Source organism: Aethalodelphis obliquidens, unplaced genomic scaffold (assembly GCF_003676395.1).
Source record: "Aethalodelphis obliquidens isolate GAN/ISIS:26980383/991018 unplaced genomic scaffold, ASM367639v1 scaffold6, whole genome shotgun sequence".
NCBI classification, from domain to species: domain Eukaryota; kingdom Metazoa; phylum Chordata; class Mammalia; order Artiodactyla; family Delphinidae; genus Aethalodelphis; species Aethalodelphis obliquidens.
The window spans coordinates 61801506-61820066 of NW_020837950.1; the positions used below are offsets into that span (position 1 = coordinate 61801506).

At 35.9% G+C, this 18561-nt stretch overlaps 1 protein-coding gene across 3 annotated transcripts in view; it reads left to right on the forward strand.

Moving 5' to 3' along the window:
- The window catches only part of INTU (inturned planar cell polarity protein), a 72301-nt gene that overhangs the window by 43176 nt on the left and 10564 nt on the right, over positions 1-18561 (forward strand). For 2 of the 3 annotated variants that reach the window (XM_027103668.1, XM_027103669.1), the window contains exons 7-13: positions 380-457; positions 2788-2977; positions 6726-6779; positions 13415-13477; positions 14306-14527; positions 15158-15613; positions 16631-16728. In XM_027103668.1, the coding sequence (XP_026959469.1) occupies positions 380-457; positions 2788-2977; positions 6726-6779; positions 13415-13477; positions 14306-14527; positions 15158-15613; positions 16631-16728 (1161 nt within the window). The remainder of the gene's footprint in view (positions 1-379; positions 458-2787; positions 2978-6725; positions 6780-13414; positions 13478-14305; positions 14528-15157; positions 15614-16630; positions 16729-18561) is intronic. The other variant, XM_027103670.1, reaches the window with a different exon arrangement.

Consider the following 18561-nt stretch of genomic DNA (forward strand, 5'->3'; position numbering starts at 1 on the left):
ACCTCACTGGTATAATGGGAATAAAAGACCTGCTTTGAAAAATTCTTACAAGTCTTCAGTGAGAAAATGTTAAGTTCATTTCTTTCCTTTCTCCTACTTTCTTTCCTTTCTCTTTCATTTAGGGGTGTCTTTTTGTCACAAGAATTAGAGGTTAAGTTGAGATCTGGCCTCCTTGACCCATGTTAGAACCCCAGATCTAGACATCAAATGCTTTAATTGCTAATGCAGGAAACAACCATTATACACAGCTATACTCAAAGTTAACACGCATGCTTTTCATATTCTTTACATATAAAATGTAAAGATGATCTGCTTCTTTTATATTATGAATCAATTGATTATGTTATAAATGAACAGATGAATTTTTGCTTCTTTTTAGAGTTCCTCTTCCTCAGCTAAGGAATATGATTGAAGATGTTGCCCAAACCTTAAAATTTATGTATGGTTCTTTAGATAGGTAAGTACTTCCTTGAATTGAACCTCAAGTTTTAAGTATATGATTCGAAATCACTTTTTGGCACTTAATAGTGTTCCTTGGTTGTCAAGTTAGTTGTTTGGGTTTTTTCTTATTATTTTCTCATCCTTCATGACTGGCTTTTATTTTACAGCTCCAGGCAGTTTTTCATTGGCTCCATTGCTTTTTCTTTTTTGGTCTCATATGTTACTTTTGTGAAATAGTGATGTAACCACAATTATATTCTGATTTGATGTATTTTTGTAGGGGCAAATGTAAAAGCATTTCTTCAGAACAGATACAGAAAAGAGTAAGAAGTTTTCTGTGTTTTCCTCTGATTATAGCATTGTCAAATTCACTATCCTAAAATGTGATACTTTTTCCTTAAAAAAATTTTTAGCAAAAAAAATGAATGTGCTATTAAAATAAAGACATGGTAGAGAAGGTAATTGTCTATTTAGTTTCATGTATATTCTTCCATATATTTTCTATATAATATGAATATACATACTCTCTTTTTTTACACATGTGGGCTCATATTATGCATATTTTTCTGCTTGCTTTGTTTTTATAAATTTTTTTAATATAAATTATTTATTTTATTTTTATTTTTGGCTGCCTTGGGTCTACGTTGCTGCACGTGGGCTTTCTCTAGTTGCGGCGAGCAGGGGCTCCTCTTCATTGCAGTGCGCGAGCTTCTCACTGTGGTGGCTTCTGTTTGTTGCAGAGCATGGGCTCTAGGCGCACCGGCTTCAGTAGCTGTGGCTCGCGGGCTCAGTAGTTGTGGCTTGCGGGCTCTAGAGCGCAGGCTCAGTAGTTGTGGCTCACGGGCTTAGTTGCTCCACAGCATGTGGTCTTCCCGGACCAGGGTTTGAACCCGTGTCCCCTGCATTGGCAGGCAGATTCTTAACCACTGCACCACCAGGGAAGCCCTGCTTCCTGCTTTTATAACCTTGCAGTATGTGATGTATCTTTCTTGATCTGAAAGAGGAAATTTGGGGTAACCGTTTAATATTTGAACATGTAAAATTATGGATGGAAAATCGATGTTTGTAAGTCCCAGTACTTCAGAGGGCTAAAATGATGCCTTTGCTTTCAAAGCTTTAAGAGTATATCAATATAAAGATTCAAAGACAGTTTATACATTTTTTCCAAACCATAGTAGTATCAGATCTCTGTTTATCTAGAGTGGATCTTTATTGTCACTGTTCTCAAAGCCGCCTGAAGGACTTTTTTATGATGATGCCATCTGGGAAAAGTGTCTAATTTGCAGTATTTTCCTCCAGGAAAATATAGACACCTCCCTCTCAAACCCAATTACTTATTAGCATTTTCCAAATGTGTGAACTACAAAAGACTGGGCAGCCATATACAGTGCTTTTACCTTTTACTAATAAGAAAAATTTTAACCAATGAAGAATATAAACTCTTAAGGTGGTTATAAACTACCTCCTTAAATTTATAATAGATGAGCAAACCTTACTATGTTTTGCCCTAATTGAAGCTTTCTATTTTCATAAAACGAGAGATAATCAAAGATTAAATTCCTATAATGAATTCTGTATATGAAGATAAAGCAATTGGAGTTGTTCTGCAAATTCCAATGGAGTAGGTTGGGGGCAGAGGGACTCTTAATTTCTCTGAATTTCATTTTGAAATTTGAAATAGCTCCAAGTTGACAGCAAATTTAAGTAGTTTCTTCTTGCCTAGGTGGGAATTTGAAAGGCAAACTAAGATAGTAAATGTGAAGATCCACTGAGTTCTTAACACCAGGAAGCAGTATGAATCCAAGATATTGTACAACATTTTTTTTAACCACAAGGTTTTTTTCAGATTATGAAAGATATTAAAGGCCATTGTGAAAAATTATGAAAAGACTAAAATGTCCAAAAACTTAAATTATCTTTTTCAAGTTGTGAGCTGGTTAGTTCCCTGTGAGCCACAGAAAACTGATTATACATTAATAAAGTTTAGTGTTGTGATCAAATTAAAGATATAAATGGTTGAGAGATAGAGGTAAAAGCGAGTTACACTTTTTGCAAAAAGGGAACTTCAGCCCATTCTGTTATAGATATACCACTGTGTTAGCCCTTTGGTTTTCCCGTAGTACCATCTGCCCTATGTATTTGAGAATAGGCTTTAGGGTAAAAAATATTGACAGGGTGAATTTCTTAACACACTCCATCAGTAACATAGCAGTAATTCTTATTAAGGGAGGAGAAGTAAGGAAGAGAACCTATGTAGTTAGGAAAGATCCAGTCCCCTTAGGAGCGTACAAGCAATGACTACCATTTCTGTGTGTTGTTCTAACTTTACAGCTCTTGTTTTTTCAGTGCCTTTTGCCAGGTTGAGAATGTTCCTCGTTTGGATCATTTTTTCAGCTTGTTCTTTCAAAGAGCACTTCAGCCTGCTAAACTACATTCCAGTGCCAGTCCCAGTACACAACAATATGATGCTTCCAGTGCAGTACTTTTAGACAATCTCCCTGGAGTTCGGTGGCTCACACTTCCACAGGATATTAAGGTAATCTTAGGTGTCATAAATAAGAATCAGAGCCAGTTGCCTTATATATATATATATATATATATATATTTTTTTTTTTTTTTTTGTGGTACGTGGGCCTCTCACTGCTGTGGCCTCTCCCATTGTGGAGCACAGGCTCCGGACACACAGGCCCAGCGGCCATGGCTCACAGGCCCAGCCGCTCCGTGGCATGTGGGATCCTCCTGGACCAGGGCACAAACCCGTGTCCCCTGCATCGGCAGGCGGACTCTCAACCACTGCGCCACCAGGGAAGCCCGCCTTATATTCTTTATCTTCTCTCTCTTTTTTTTCTCTTAGGCTTTTTGTTATTCTCAGGGTTATGGGTAAGAGTTAAAGGGGCAATTGGTTGATAAGTAGGAGGTTCAGTGCAGTGAAGTTTTTCTTTCTAAATAGAAATTAGCTATCTCATCTTACTTTAACATTTAAGCTTTGTTCAAACTTGGAATACTTTTCAGAAATCGTAATTATATGGTGTGTCTTACTTTTGAATTTTGTGATTTAGATTTTATAATGCAGGGTCATCGAGTTAGGTAGATGAAATGACTGGCTAACAAATTAATAATAGCAAAATCTTTGTTTACATGAACATTTGTAATTAGCTTTTGCCCTGTGCCAGAGATAGATCACTAAAGGTAAGATTCATGGTGGTTAAGCATTATCAATGTGACTTCAGTCATTTCTGTACATCCAAAATAACTTTACTGTTGAATGATTGAAAAGCTCATTTCAGACATTTTCATCAACAATAATGTATTTAGCCACAGCATTTGTAATAGTATTAATGAGGCACTATGCCATAGCAGTTCCCTGCCCATGAAGAAACCCAGGTTATGTTGTTGTAATATCCCAATTCAAGATTCTGCTCTTCATGGAATTCTACAATATATGATCAAACAAATGCCTTTTGAAGTTTAATAATAATTTAAACAGATATAGCAGTCCCTTTGCTCAGTTTCCTCATCTGTAAAATGGGAACAACAATACTACCTACTTCATAAAGAAGTTATGAGTTATCACACATAAAATGCTTAGAACCATGCCTGGCACTTTGTAGTTGTAATTATAGCTGTGAGAGTACTATTATATAATGATTATTTGGAGGGAGTTGAGGGGTTAAAGCATATTTAAAGGAAACTTTACCTTGTATTCTTTTTTTGTCCTTGCCTTTGTCAACTGCCCCCTGTTGCATTTTGTATCTCAGGCCAATGATTATCATTTTCCTAAATCATATAAAACCTAAAAAGTATGAGATAAAACTAAAAGTATGAGATATATAATTCTACTCCCATCAGTGTTTTCATCAGAAAACAAAATAGTGTTCAAAATAGACAGAATTTAACTAGTTAACCTTACGTTTAAGATAGAAAGACACTGTTTCCACAGTCTGTCTCATGCCCATTCTGGGGTCTTTTTCTTCTGAAAGACACAAGGCCGCTTTTCGCGAGTCAGAGTTGCCATCTCATGAGGCCTGTCGGTCTGGTCTTGCCCAAGTTCTTTCTCCTGTCTCAGAATCTCTTCAGTAAAGAAATCTCTTCCCTCAAAATATATAGTCTCTTCTGTGAGATTAGAGGTACTTAATGTTTTTAGGGGCAAAGTCTTTAGACTTTGGATATATTAAGATTAAATATTATTTTCCTTCTAAGAGTTCTTGTTTAAGACATTTAAAATATAGCTTATTTTGGTCTTATAAATTCCATATGAAGGCTACCTTCTGTATTCAGATTTCTTTTTTATTGGCGTTTTTTCCCCTTAATTTGACATATATTTGATTAAAAGGACTGTATGCTTTTATTTCAACATAAAAGAATATCAATCTGAGAAATCACTGTGTGAATTCTACTGTATATATTTTTTAATCTTTTGACTTAAACCATACCTGTTGCTTATCTCACCAAAGCTCTGGTTGTCTTTGTCCTTGTTGAGTTGGACACTACTGTATGCAGATCAGCCTTCATTGTGCCAGGTACTCAGATTTGTGCTGTGCTTTGGGAATCCAGAAAAGTCCTCTGGATGCTCACAGTTTAGTTGGGTAGGTGGAATTAATACACGGGAAACAATGAGGATATAGCTTAGACATTTTCTATATTTTGTATTCTGGTTAAGAGAATTAAGAACAATATTTTTGCCAAGAGATAGATATCTTCTGATAAAGTGATCTAAAAGTCTCTGATGAATGTAAAGTTTAAAATACATAATAACCCTTAAAGTTTTTGTTTTTGCTTTACCAGCAAACTCAAAGAACTCATACACTTTCCTTTTGCCTTTGAGATTTCTTACTGTGTGAAAAATAGTAGGGTTTATTGACTATATATATTCTAATGGAAAATATTAAGGAATTTTATGCCTTGAGAAATCTAGTTAAAAACATATGTGTGTGTAAGGTAATTTGTGCCTGGTAAATTTTAGGTGGAAATAGTTGTTTTTAACTTGGAAAAAAATGTACTTGTTCTGAGTTTAGTATATGATGAAGTCACACTTCTGTTTTCTTTCCCAGAGAACTTCCTTATTTTGTTTGTTTGTTTGTCAGGTTTTAAAAAAAAATAATTTTTCCTAAGATACACTGGAATAATAAAGAGAAAAGATATTTTACTTTTTCTCTTAAGGAATATGAAGAAGCAATTATAGTAACCTTGTATATTAGCCTGTAGAGTTCAGTAGCAGGAATAGCAACCTGTTAAACATTAATGTCTCTGAGATCGAAAATCACAAGTAGGTAATTTTCTTTTTGTCCTGTAGTCTTTCACAAGGGAAACTGTAGCCACAGAAGGAGAACATGAAGTATTTGCTAGATGCAGAAAAAAGTAGGTCACAAATGAGTAGTAAGTCATACCATATGAAAAGCATTGAAAGGCATGACTAATGTTTCCACAGCTTTTGTTGTCTCAGTAAGACACATTTGTGAAACAGTCCTGCAGAAAGTGCCTTGGCCTTAAAAAACAAAACAAGGATTATTTTTCACAAATACCGTATATGCTACAAGCTTCGATTGTCAGTAGTTTCCAATTTATGTATATGCATTACAGATTAAACTGCAGATTAAATTTATTCTGTTTTTAAATTTTGAATGCTTCAGGGAGGGACAAATACATGAAAGAGTTCAGGCAAATTCCATAGAAACGAAAGCTAAATCCTAAGTAAGAGATTTTTCTAATAACTCTGTAGGGTGGTTAAACTGTGCCAGATTCCAGGGGAACGCTTGCCTTCATGATTTAATCCGTGAATAAAGATGAACAGCCTTTTTATACAGAACATAGGAGGGAGACAGGGAAGAATGTCAGATTCTTGGATTTTCCAAGAATCCAACTGTTGAAAAATACATAGGAAATAGAAAAATTTAAACAATTCATAATAGACTGGCTACATTCAGATTGATTGTTTTTCCTCTTAAGATTTTTAAAATGTTAAAAATTTTTCTAACAGAACTGTAAAGCAGCTTTTTAACATCATAAATTAGTTTGCATTGAGTACAGAGTGAAGCCCATTTTGCAATAATTGAGATTTAACTGAAAAATGCCGATAGGTTAAAATACATTAATTTTTCTTTTTTGTAATCGCAAAGCTTAAAAGCAAGATGTTCCATTTGGGGACATTTCTTAAATAACACAAAGGAGAGAGATATATTTATTCAATTTTTCAAGTAATTATTAAGCAATTTTATATGGTCATTACTAAAAAGTAAGTAATATGAGTTAAATGTTTGTGTTACTCTTTTTCTTTTCTCACATAGGTGGAATTAGACACAGCATTGAGTGACTTGGAGGCTGCAGATTTTGCAGAACTGGTAAGAGAAGCAGTGGATTTTAGGAAAGGTTCATTGTTGATTTCTTGTTTTGTGAATCAATCATTATTCTAAGTATTTTCCAAGGGGGCATGTAATAATCTTGGAATACATAACATTAGGTTTCTATATTGAAATGGACAAAATCTATTTTGCTTGCCTTAAGATTTTCTGTTCAGTTAAAAATATTTGTTACGTCATGTATACATAATGATTAATTACATTACTACCGTTTGGAACCGGGCTTTGAGAGAAAGGATACACATGTAACATTGGCTGGCAGTATGGTTTTTAATCTTTTTAAAAAACTATTGATATATTTCCTAGCTCTGTCCACTAGAGCACCACTATCACCCAGGCCATGGTGTATAAATAATATTTCTCGCTAAAGGGAACCAAGACTCCTATGAGAAATGACTGATTCCAGATTTAGGGCTGACAGTGTACAAGATAAACCTGGCAACATCTTGTTATATCAGACATCCAGGAAGCTTTCAAAAAGTACTAGGGTTAATTTAGGGTTCAAGTAATCAGGAGAGACCTTGAAGAGGCTCCCTCTTGAGCATCTATAAGGACAATAACTGCATTGGATTGAAGCACATCAGATATGTCTAAATCCATGAGTTCATAATGGTACTAAAGAAAAAAAGAAAGTTCTTGGTCAACTTTGAAGATGCTAAGGAACTAATTCATTATTGTGAAAACTGGTAATTAAGGAGAAAGAATCAAACATTTATCTGTCTTTCCTATCTGAACCATACCTCAGGGTTACCAAATAGAGATGGGGGGGGAGTTTCTCTTTATGGAAGTGGTCTACCTAACATATCAAGAAAGAATGACAGAATTGGAATACCATCATTTTTCAATTCCCCTCAGTAAGTTAAAGGATCTAAGCAATGATCATCAGTAGCTGTTATCACAAAAAGAAAGTCAGCCAGATAGTATGTGGTTCCTGACGGAAGCACACAAACCACCTATGAAATATACCTGATCACGCCTCCAGGTCTAACTACCAGTTTACAGGAAATACAGGGGAAGAGGGACATGTTAAATGACCCCATTTGGGGGAGGGGGATTGCAGTTAGCAAAATTCAGACTAGACACAACAGGACGGTTTCTTCAACAAATAACTTTGTTGAAGAAGGTGGGGGGGTGGGTGTGGGGTTAGGAGAAGCTGAGAGAGACCTATCAGTCATAAGAGACTCAAGAAACATATCAACCGATTTCAGTATATGGACCTTACTTGGATCCTGATTCAAGCAAGCAAAAATTTTTAAAACATCTATGAGACAGTCAAGGAAATGAAAACAGTGTTAACTGGATATTAGGTGGGAATAATTCTCTAGATGTGGTAATGATATTATGGTTATGTATTTTTTTCAAGTCCTTCTGTTTTAGAGATGCATTCTAAAGTATTCACAGATGAAACGATATAACATCTGGGATTGATTTTGAAATAATTCACCAGGGAGAGGGAAGGAGAGAGAGATAGAGATGAAACAAAATTAGCTATGTACTGGTCACTGTTTAAGCTGGGTGATGATGGGCACACAGGAACTAATTCTACTATTCTTTTTTTGTATATGCTAAAATTTTCAGTAATAAAAGTCTTTAAAAAGTAAACGGGAAGTTAGGAAGTAGAAACAGTGAGGCTGGATCATTCTTCAGCAGATTGCTGGTAAATGTAGGGAGAGAATATTAGCTTAAGGGGTGGCTTAGTCTTAGCTAAGATCCTGAGCAAATGGAAGGGTATTTTGTTTGTAAAAATAGTGGAAATTTAAGCAAGGTGAACTCTTCATAGGTCATAAATTTTTTCACTAATGGAAAAAGAATTAGCTAAATACTAATCATTAGGAGCAGTTTAGATCTAAAATATGCAAATATCTGGGTTTTTAGGAACCTATATCCAATAGATTTAATTAAAACTCTAATTCCTGCCTTTATGGAACATCGTTTTAATGAGCAGTGGAACTAACTATGGCTAGAAAACGATCTATTGGGATTCCTTGCATACAACGTCAAGACACAGTACATAAAAGAAAAAAGTTGATAAATTGAGAATGTAAAATGATACATTTACTTTGGAAAACAGTTTGGCAGTTTCTTAATAACCTAAACATACACCTACCATATAATTCTGCCTTTCTATTCCTATCTAATTACCCAAGAGAAATGAAAGCTATGTCAGTACAAAGACCTGTAAACAAATGTTCATAACAGCTTCATTTTTAATAGCCAGAGACTATTCAAATAACTCAGGTGTCCATCAACAGGTGAATAGACAAAACAAATTGTGGTATATTCATGCAATGGAATAATATTCAGCAAGAAAATTGGCAGGGGGTATTGATGGAACTGTTCTATATCTTGATTTTGGTGGCTCACAGCTGTACACATTTGTCAGAATTTGCAGAATAATTCACAGTGAGTTTTACCTTAATTTAAAGAAAAAGAAGGATTATTCTAAACTTTTTGTGAAATTAGATTTAAGATTTAATCTTATATTTTAATTCTGTGTTCTTTTCTTTTTAGTTGTTTTAAATTATTATTAAGGTATAATTTATATTCAATACATTCTTCTGTGCCCTTTTATAGTCAGTCCCTCTCCCTAGCCCCAGCCTCTGGCAACCACTGATCTGTTTTCTGTCCACATGGTTTCACCTTTTCTGGAATGTCATATAAGTTGAATCATATGGTAGATAATGTTTTGGGTCTGACTTTTTTTTAAGTAGGAAGTTAAAATATGTATTTTTATACAAATATTACATGAGTACATTTTTAGGGAAAAGTACAAACAACAAACATAAATCTAGCATTTTGCTTGACCGCTCATACATCAAAAGCAGACTGATTCTTAGAGTTAACCATTGTTATCAGTTGATATATATTCTTGGTAACCTTGTATTTATGATCATACACTGAAGTAATTTTGTCTGATAATGTTCAGTATAGATGATGCTTTCACACTGCTAGTAGGCATATAAACTGATGCAACCTTTCAGGAAAGCAATCTGGCAAAATACGTTAAAAATATATATCCTCGGGCTTCCCTGGTGGCGCAGTGGTTGAGAGTCCACCTGCCGATGCAGGGGACGCGGGTTCGTGCCCCGGTCCGGGAAGATCCCACATGCCGCGGAGCGGCTGGGCCCGTGAGCCATGGCCGCTGAGCCTGCGCATCCGGAGCCTGTGCTCTGCAACGGGAGAGGCCACAACAGTGAGAGGCCCACGTACCAGTAAAAAAATAAATAAATAAACAAAATAAAATATATATATATCCTCTGATCTCGGAATTCAACCTCCAGGACCTTATCTAAGGAAGATATCAGGGATATACAAAAAATTTCTTCATAGGAATTATCTGCACAACACTATTTATACCCTGAAAAATTACTGGAAACAAATTAAAATACCACATTATGGAATCTGTTAAATAATACATCCATTAAAATCATGTTTAGAAAACTGTCTGTTGACATGAAAAAATGTTCAAGATCATTTTCTAAGGAAAAAGCAGGGTCCAAAACTATACACATAAAACAGCTTGCCCACACCCATTGGGATGGCTACCATTAAAAACAAGCAAACAAACACCCCAGAAACACGAAGTATTGGCGAGGATGTAGAAAAATTGGAACCCCCATGCACTGTTGGTGGGAACGCAAAACAGTGCAAATGCTATAGAAAACAGCATGGTGGCCCCCCAAAAAATCAAAACCAGAACTGCCACATGACCCAGCAATTTCGTATACTCAAAAGAATTAAAAGCACAATCTTGAAGAGATAGTTGCACACCCACATTTACAGCAGCATCATTCGCAACAGCCAAAAGGAGAAAGCAACCTGTGTCCACCAACAGATGAATGAACAAACAAATAGACAAATCCATGGAAAATACATACAATGGAACATGACTCGGCCCCAAAAAGGAAGTAAATTCTGACATAGGCCTCAACGTGGATGAACCCAGAGGACAGATACCACACTAGGTGAACCAAGCCCATCATGAAAAGACAAAGTAGGGACTTCCTTGGTGGTCCAGTGGTAAAGAATCTGCCTTGCAATTCAGGAGACACAGGTTCGATCCCTGGGCAGGGAACTAAGATCCCACATGCCACGGGGCAACTAAGCCCACGTGCCACAACTACTGAGCTCACGCGCCTCAACTAGAGAGCCTGTGTGCCTCAGACTATAGAGCCCACGTGTCCTGGAGCCTGTGCACCACAGCTAGAGAAGAGCCACAGCTAGAGAGAAGCCCGCACACCACAATGAAGAGCCCGCGCGCTGCAATGAAAGATCCCGCATACCTCAAGAGATTCCGTGTGCCACAAGTAAGACCCGATGCAGCCAAAAATAAATAATAAATAAATCTTAAAAAAAAAAAAGACAAAGTAGTGCACAATTCCACCCACAGGAGATGCCTAAAGTAGTCAAACTCATAAAGACAGAAAGTAAAAGAGTGGATGCCAAGGGCTGCAGGAAGGCGGCGGGGCGGGGTGGGGGGGTCGGAGGGGGTGGATGGAGAGTTGTTTAATGGATACGGTGTTTCAGTTTTGCAAGAGGAAGAGTTCTGGAGATTTGGCTGCCCAACAGTGTGAATGTACATAACACTACTGGGCTGTACACTTAAAAATGATTAAGATGGGCTTCCCTGGTGGTGCGGTGGTTGAGAGAACGCCTGCCGATGCAGGGGACACGGGTTCGTGTCCCGGTCTGGGAAGATCCCACATGCTGCGGAGCGGCTGAGCCATGGCCGCTGAGCCTGCGCGTCCAGAGCCTGTGCTCTGCAACGGGAGAGGCCACAACAGTGAGAGGGCCGCGTACCGCAAAAAAAAAAAAAAAAAATGGTAAATTTTATATTATGTGTATTTTACCATGATCAAAATTTTAATTAAAATAAAACAATTTTTAATTAATTAATTTCTATTTCATGCCTTTTTAATATTACTGAACACCCAGTTAATCGCATTCCAGAGAAGGGTGACATTTCTGGGGCACAGAAAGAATGGTATTCACAGCTGTTTCTCCAATCACATTTACTACCATGACCCAAGAACATCCAGTTGATTGCTTAAGGGAATGTATCTCACCTGAAATCCTCTTGGACTGCATGCATAAAATAAAAGTTTTTAAAAGCTTACCTATGGTGAAGCCAGTCAGAGCTTCCAGACCCTCAAAAAGCTTCCAGTGAACTTAATACCTTGTTCTTAAATATGAGGACAAAAAGGCAGTCAAAACAAATGAAAAACGGTGGGCCTGATTTCTTTCACTTAGCATAATGCATTTGAGATTCATTCATGTTGTCTATGTCAGTAGTTCAGTGCTTTTTATTGCTGATAGTATTCCATTGTATGATGATATCACAGTGTTTATCCATTCCCCAACTGAGGGATATTTAGATTTTTTTCCAGTTTTCAGTTTTCCTTAGGTTTCGTTGTGTTTGGGGTTTTTTTTTTCAACTTACAAAAGTAATGCATGCATGTTGGTTAAAAATAAATGCAAGCATGACTATTAAAAACATATGTCCTCCCTCGTCATCCCTCTCCCCCAGTTCCATCCCCAGTTACAACTGTTCTTACAGTCTGGAATATATTCTTCCAGACCCTTCTCTATACACATACATACCGCCATACAAACCAACACATATGTATATACATACATGTATATGATTGAGGGTGCTGTTTTTAACAAGACTTAGATCATAATGAATACTTTGTTCCACAGCTTGCATTCTTTGCTGAACAATGTATTCTAAAACCTTTTGTGCTTGCTCATGTAGATCAACCTTATTTTTTTAAACAGATGTATGATATTCTGTGATGTGAACATAACCTTATTTCCTTAACCATTTTCCATTGTTGAACTTTCTCTCCAGTTTTTGCATATTAAAAATTCTACTCTTTTTATATAAACATCTTGAATCTCTTATTCAAGTATTTCTGTAGATTTCTAAAAGAGGAATTACTCAAAGAGTATGTGTATTTAATTTTTTTTCTTTACGTACTACTCAGTTGCTCCCAAATAGGTTGTACCAATTTGTACTTTCAAAAATAGTGTATGGTAGTATTGGATATTTTAGGTGATGTCCAGTAGAAGTATTTTGTCTTGGTAGATTTCTTTCAATCCCTCTTGGGGTAACAAATCTTATGTTCTACTCTTAGATGTCTCTAATCAACATTATCTTACAAGAATCAAAAATAAGATTGTTCTCAGTCAAAAATAAATATATAGGCACCTTATGTCTCACCCCAATAGCCTAATATATTGATTTCTAAAGAAGGCACTATGAAAACTTCAGTTACTACAAGGACCTGCTGTTCAGGGAACTATATTCAATATCTTGTAATAACCTATAAAGGAAAAGAATCTGAAAAAGAAGGTGTGTGTGTGTGTCTGTGTTTGTGTTTGTATAACTGAATCACCTTGCTGTACAACTGAAACACTGTAAATCAAATATACTTCCATAATAAATAAATAAATACCAAAAGAAGAAGAGATAAGTTACTTAAGAATGTAATTTCCATTTTAACTGTTGTAGCTTAACTAGGATTTTTAAAAATCATAAAAAATATATAAATACATATATTTACATATATATAAAATTTTATATATATATAAATCCACTGTGGTTTTTCCCCCAGTCTGAGGATTACTATGACATGAGACGGCTATATACAATTTTGGGCTCTTCTCTATTTTACAAGGTAAGTTGAAGCTTGAAATTTTTATATATGTCATACTGCTATATGAACAGACCGAAAGTAAATTTTCTCAAATTGTTACAAACATGAAAAATACAGTTATCTCTTTTTCTGTGAATGTAGGTACCATAAAATTCGATCTTAAAATAAGACTTGTACCTACATATTTACAAATACAATAAATATTTCTGGTTTCATTATATTTTAAAGCATTTACAAACGTGTAAGAGAGAAACAGTACTCAAAGAACCAAGTGTATATGAGAGAAGAGCAATACTGCTTTGTTGATTTCCTTTTGCAATCGTGTTTTTCTTCCTTATCTTCAGAAAGTAACTATGCATCTTTCTGGTAAATTTTCTAACATTAAGTAGTTGACTTGCATGTAAAGCAAGTTAAACATCAAATGAATTTAAGTATTTTAATTTTTAAAAAAGATTTTTAAGCACAATATAAAACATATCTAAAGAAGAATCAAACAATACAGAACTGTAAGCAGTGAAAAGTAAGTCTCTCCCCACCTTGACTTCTGCTTCTCCACTTTTCATCTTCAGAATTCAGTGCTTTGGTAATTTTGCCAAATTCTCAGGCTAGTGCTACTTAGAGGTGATCTTGCTTTATGCTAAAGTGTACCTATTATAGACTTAAGTTATCCCAAATACTTGATGTCTAGTTGAAAAAAACATCTATTTTTACTATGTCTTCATTTATTCCATTTGAAACTGGAATATTTTAAGCCAACTGAAGAAATACCTATAAAACTCTTAGAACTGTATTATAGGATTATTGCTTTATGTCACTAGTTGACTTTTATTCTCTGTGGTTAAATTCAAGGGTTATTTGATATGCAGTCATTTGCCTAAGGATGATCTTATTGATATTGCTGTATACTGTCGCCACTATTGCCTACTGCCTTTAGCAGCAAAACAAAGAATTGGTCAGTTGGTAATATGGAGAGAAGTATTTCCTCGACATCACCTCCAACCTTCTGCAGACTCAAACACTGAAGTCTTTCAGGAACCTGAAGGGAGGTATTTTTTGCTAATTGTTGGCTTGGTGAGTTTACCTTAGTTTTTCTTCGGGTTTTTTTTTTTTTTTTTTTTTTTGCCATTTACAGACTAAATAAATACACAAACAAAAATGATAGTTTAAAATTATAAGCATGTCAAATAGTAGTATTCAAACAAAATGTTATGTGCCCTTATTTCTTCTCTTTTGTATCCATTTAATATTCATAGAGAAATATTAATGAAACTCAAGATAAGATTTTAGCAGGTTCTTAAGATCTTTTGTTCCCATTTCTATAAAAACAGAGGTTTTATCTTCTAGTTTGTTTTGGGAAATAGAGAGAGACATGAAAAGAATATAGAACCAGAAACAGAATAAATACGTGATTGTAAATGAAAGGACTACCAATAATTGAGCCTCTTTGAAAGCTACCTTAGGGAATTCCATGTGCCAAAAGTGGCAGTTGATGGTATATCAGGATAAGGCAATGTGAGATTTGTTTTCACGGGTGATCAAGAAGCATTGAGGATAACTAAGAAGGGGAGGGAGGATTTTTCAATAATCATCACACGATTATGCCACATGCCCATATCTGTTTAGTATTCATAAATATATACACGCATGTTACATACAAATATTTTCATGTAGCTAAACCTATATTAATTTGTTTTCTTATAGAGACATTATATGTTGTGTGTACTATTAGAAGCTGGAGGCTGTGCATCCAAAGCTGTTGGAAATCCTGGACCGGACTGTATATATGTGGATCAGGTCAAAACAACTCTTCACCAGCTGGAAGGGGTAGATTCCCGCATAAATGAACGGCTAGCCTCTTCTGCAACCCCCTGTTTGTCTTGTGCTGACTGGTTTCTTGCTGGATCGCATGAAAAATTAGATAATTTAACAACCTCACCTATCCTCAGTAGGCTACAAGGTACTTCCAAAGTAGCAACCTCTCCAACCTGCAGAAGAGCTCTTTTTGGTGACTATTCCCTAAAGACACGTAAGCCCAGTCCATCCAGAAGTGGAGGATCTGACAGTGGTTGTGAAGGTGGAGAAGGTGTTGGCCTGAGTCCCCACACTACAGCATCTCAGGGTTCTGATGGTTCAGAAGAAAGTGGGGCCTTGCTTAAGGTGTGTGTTCATTCAAGTGTGTACGTTCTGGGAGCTAAGCTGTCTCTCCAGTCCTTACTTATAATGGCAAGAGAATTTTTAATGGCAGATACTTCTTCGTTTGTACTAGTGGTTTTAGTCACTGTTGGCAAACCAACGATTTAGGACCAAAGAAAGAAGAAAATGTCAAGTAATAAAACATTAGCCCCTTGACAGCTAGGACATCTACTTGACAGTAATTACAAGTAGGGAAACTCTTTAATCCCGCTTTCCATGTTCAACTCTTTCTTTTCTATTCACAGTGGTAATAGAAAACATCCTACTTGTGGGGCATTTGGTGGCTGATCTAATTAAATAGCTAGAAAGTGTTCAGTAGAAACAAAAGAATCAGAAACTTTAAAAAATTAGATAGATAGATAGGTAGATAGATAGATTCGATCTCCTAATTCCAAACAATAGAGCACTCTTGGAGCCCTAAGCGGGTATATTTAGGAAGTACTCACATTGGTGGTACTCATTATCCAAGTCTGTGAAATTGGTAGGAAATACAGGAGGAGGATAAGATAGGATTTGGATAGACTTAAAGAGCCCTGAACAACTCCTAAAAGAAACTGAATTAATCTCTAAGGTTCAGCCATTTAACAAATATTGATGGAGCATCTACTATGTGCCAAGGGCTATGCTACACAAAGGAGATAAAAAGATGAGTAAGACGCAGCTCTTGCCTTTGAGGAGTGCAGAGTCTAGAGAGGGGGACAAGTGTGCATACATATAAATTGTAACAAAATTTGGTGATAGCTCCATTATGGCTCCAGTAGAAGGTTTACAGGGAGAACTGTCATGTCTTCCCATGACATGGCTCTCGGGTCACTGTTAGCATAGGATAACCCAAGAAGTACAAGTTGGCATCAAAAATATTTAAAAGAAACATTGCGAAATAGTAAGTAGTTCTCTTAGAAGGATTTTTAGTTTTACGTCATTTCTCCTGTTTGATTCCATTCTTAGATATAAACAGATCTACTTAATAATACTTTTTAGGTCACTAAAAAGAAGTCTACTCTTCCAAATCCATTTCATTCGGGGAACCTGAAAAAGGACCTTTCAGAAAAAGAATTGGATATATATAACACAATGAAGTAAGAAACTTCCTTGTTTTATTCTTTTTCACTTAACTCTATGTCTTCGAGGAAATGTTGCAATGAAAAAGTGCTATTCCATAATATATAGAGATTTTATTCAACAAATGCAATTATGATATCTCTTACATATGAAAGGTAATAGCTTTGCTATTTCTTTAATATCTTTCATTATACATATAGGAAACATACTCATAAGAAATAAAAAGCATACAAAGTAATACTTCAAAATATGAAAGTTCCCACTTATGTCTCTTCCACAGGTAACCTCCCTTTTGTGTGTCTAGTTTTTACATTAGAGTTTACTATTTTTAGACTCTGGTGGATGCTGTGTTTTTGCAGATAGTCCTTAGCCCCGGATACTCATTCCCAGTGCTTGAGAGTGATGGCTGCTAATGGCTCATGCATGGCTGAGTCCCTCCCCTGGCCTTGTCCTATTTGGAAGTTTACTGACTCCGCCAAGGTTACAACCTCTCTCTAGGAGTAGCCTACATCTAATGACTAATAGATAAGTAAGTACAAAGGCTCGGCCCCTACTTAAATTCAGGACAACTCTAAAAGGCCATCCAAGCTTCAGCGTTCCCAGTGGTATCTGTTGAGACGTCTGTCTCAACTGCGGCGTGGTTCAACTTCTCCCATTGCTCAGTCCTTCAGTCTTACCCCCACAGGTGTTGTTTCCAAGCATCCTCCCTGATAAACTTCCTCCCTGCATATCTCCTGATCAGAGTCTGGGGCCAGAGAACTGAGCCTGTGACACCCTCTTTAGAAAATAGGTAAAACCTCAAATTTACAGTAAGTAGGGAATTCTGGTGTAAAAGGAACTAAGTGAGAGGAGCATGTTTAACAGCTTAACTATTAAAATATGAAATGTTACATATTTACTTCTTGTTGGGCAAGAACAAGAGCACTGTTATGTGGTGACAAGCTGGTCTTCCTGAGCTTCATCTGCTATTTAATTACGATGTCATGCATGGTATCAACTTGTGTAGAAAAGTCAATTGCACACTTTTTTTTTTTTTTTTGGCCGTACCACGCAGCTTGTGGGATCTTAGTTCCTTAACCAGGGATTGAACCCGCACCCTCAGCAGTGAAGCGCAGAGTCCTAACCACTGGACCACCAGGGCATTCCCTCAATTGCACACTTTTATTTGAACAAGTAGACATATACAAATAGAATTCCCATTAAAAAAAAGAAGTTCAGAGCTACCGCCTTCTTGATCGTTGAAACATTTTATAATAAGTTCAAATACATATCTCACAGAGTTGTCAGGAAAAGCCTTTTTCCTGAAGTCAGGGCAAAATCAAGGTAATTTGTCTACATAAAATAATACACTGGAAATATTGATATAATGTGTTAAAATTTGGAATTTAATGCCTTCCAATATGATGTTTAATTTTTTAATAGTTAAAAATGTTTTTTAATCAAGGAAATCTAAATCAAACCTTTGTTGGAAGCCTGAAATACCTTCCACAAACCCTAGTCTTCCATTTAACAAAAACTACTGCTCTGAATTTTTATTACCTCCATATCTTATTTTTTAAATATATATGTGTGTTATTTGGGCTTTATCTCTAGTAAAAAGAAACTCTTTTTCCAACTTTATAACTTAAGTTTATATTATAACTTAACATAAATGTGTAATTATGTTAAATTAAGCATAAAGTAATATGTGATGTAAATCATAGGCTCTCCTATTTAAAAGGATGCTACAGATGCATATTCTCTCTATTAACATGGAAAGATCTTCAAACTATGTAGTTAATTTTAAAAGTGTGATATAAACCAGTGTGTAATATATTATCCTAATTTGTACTTGTTTTTGTAAAATAAAA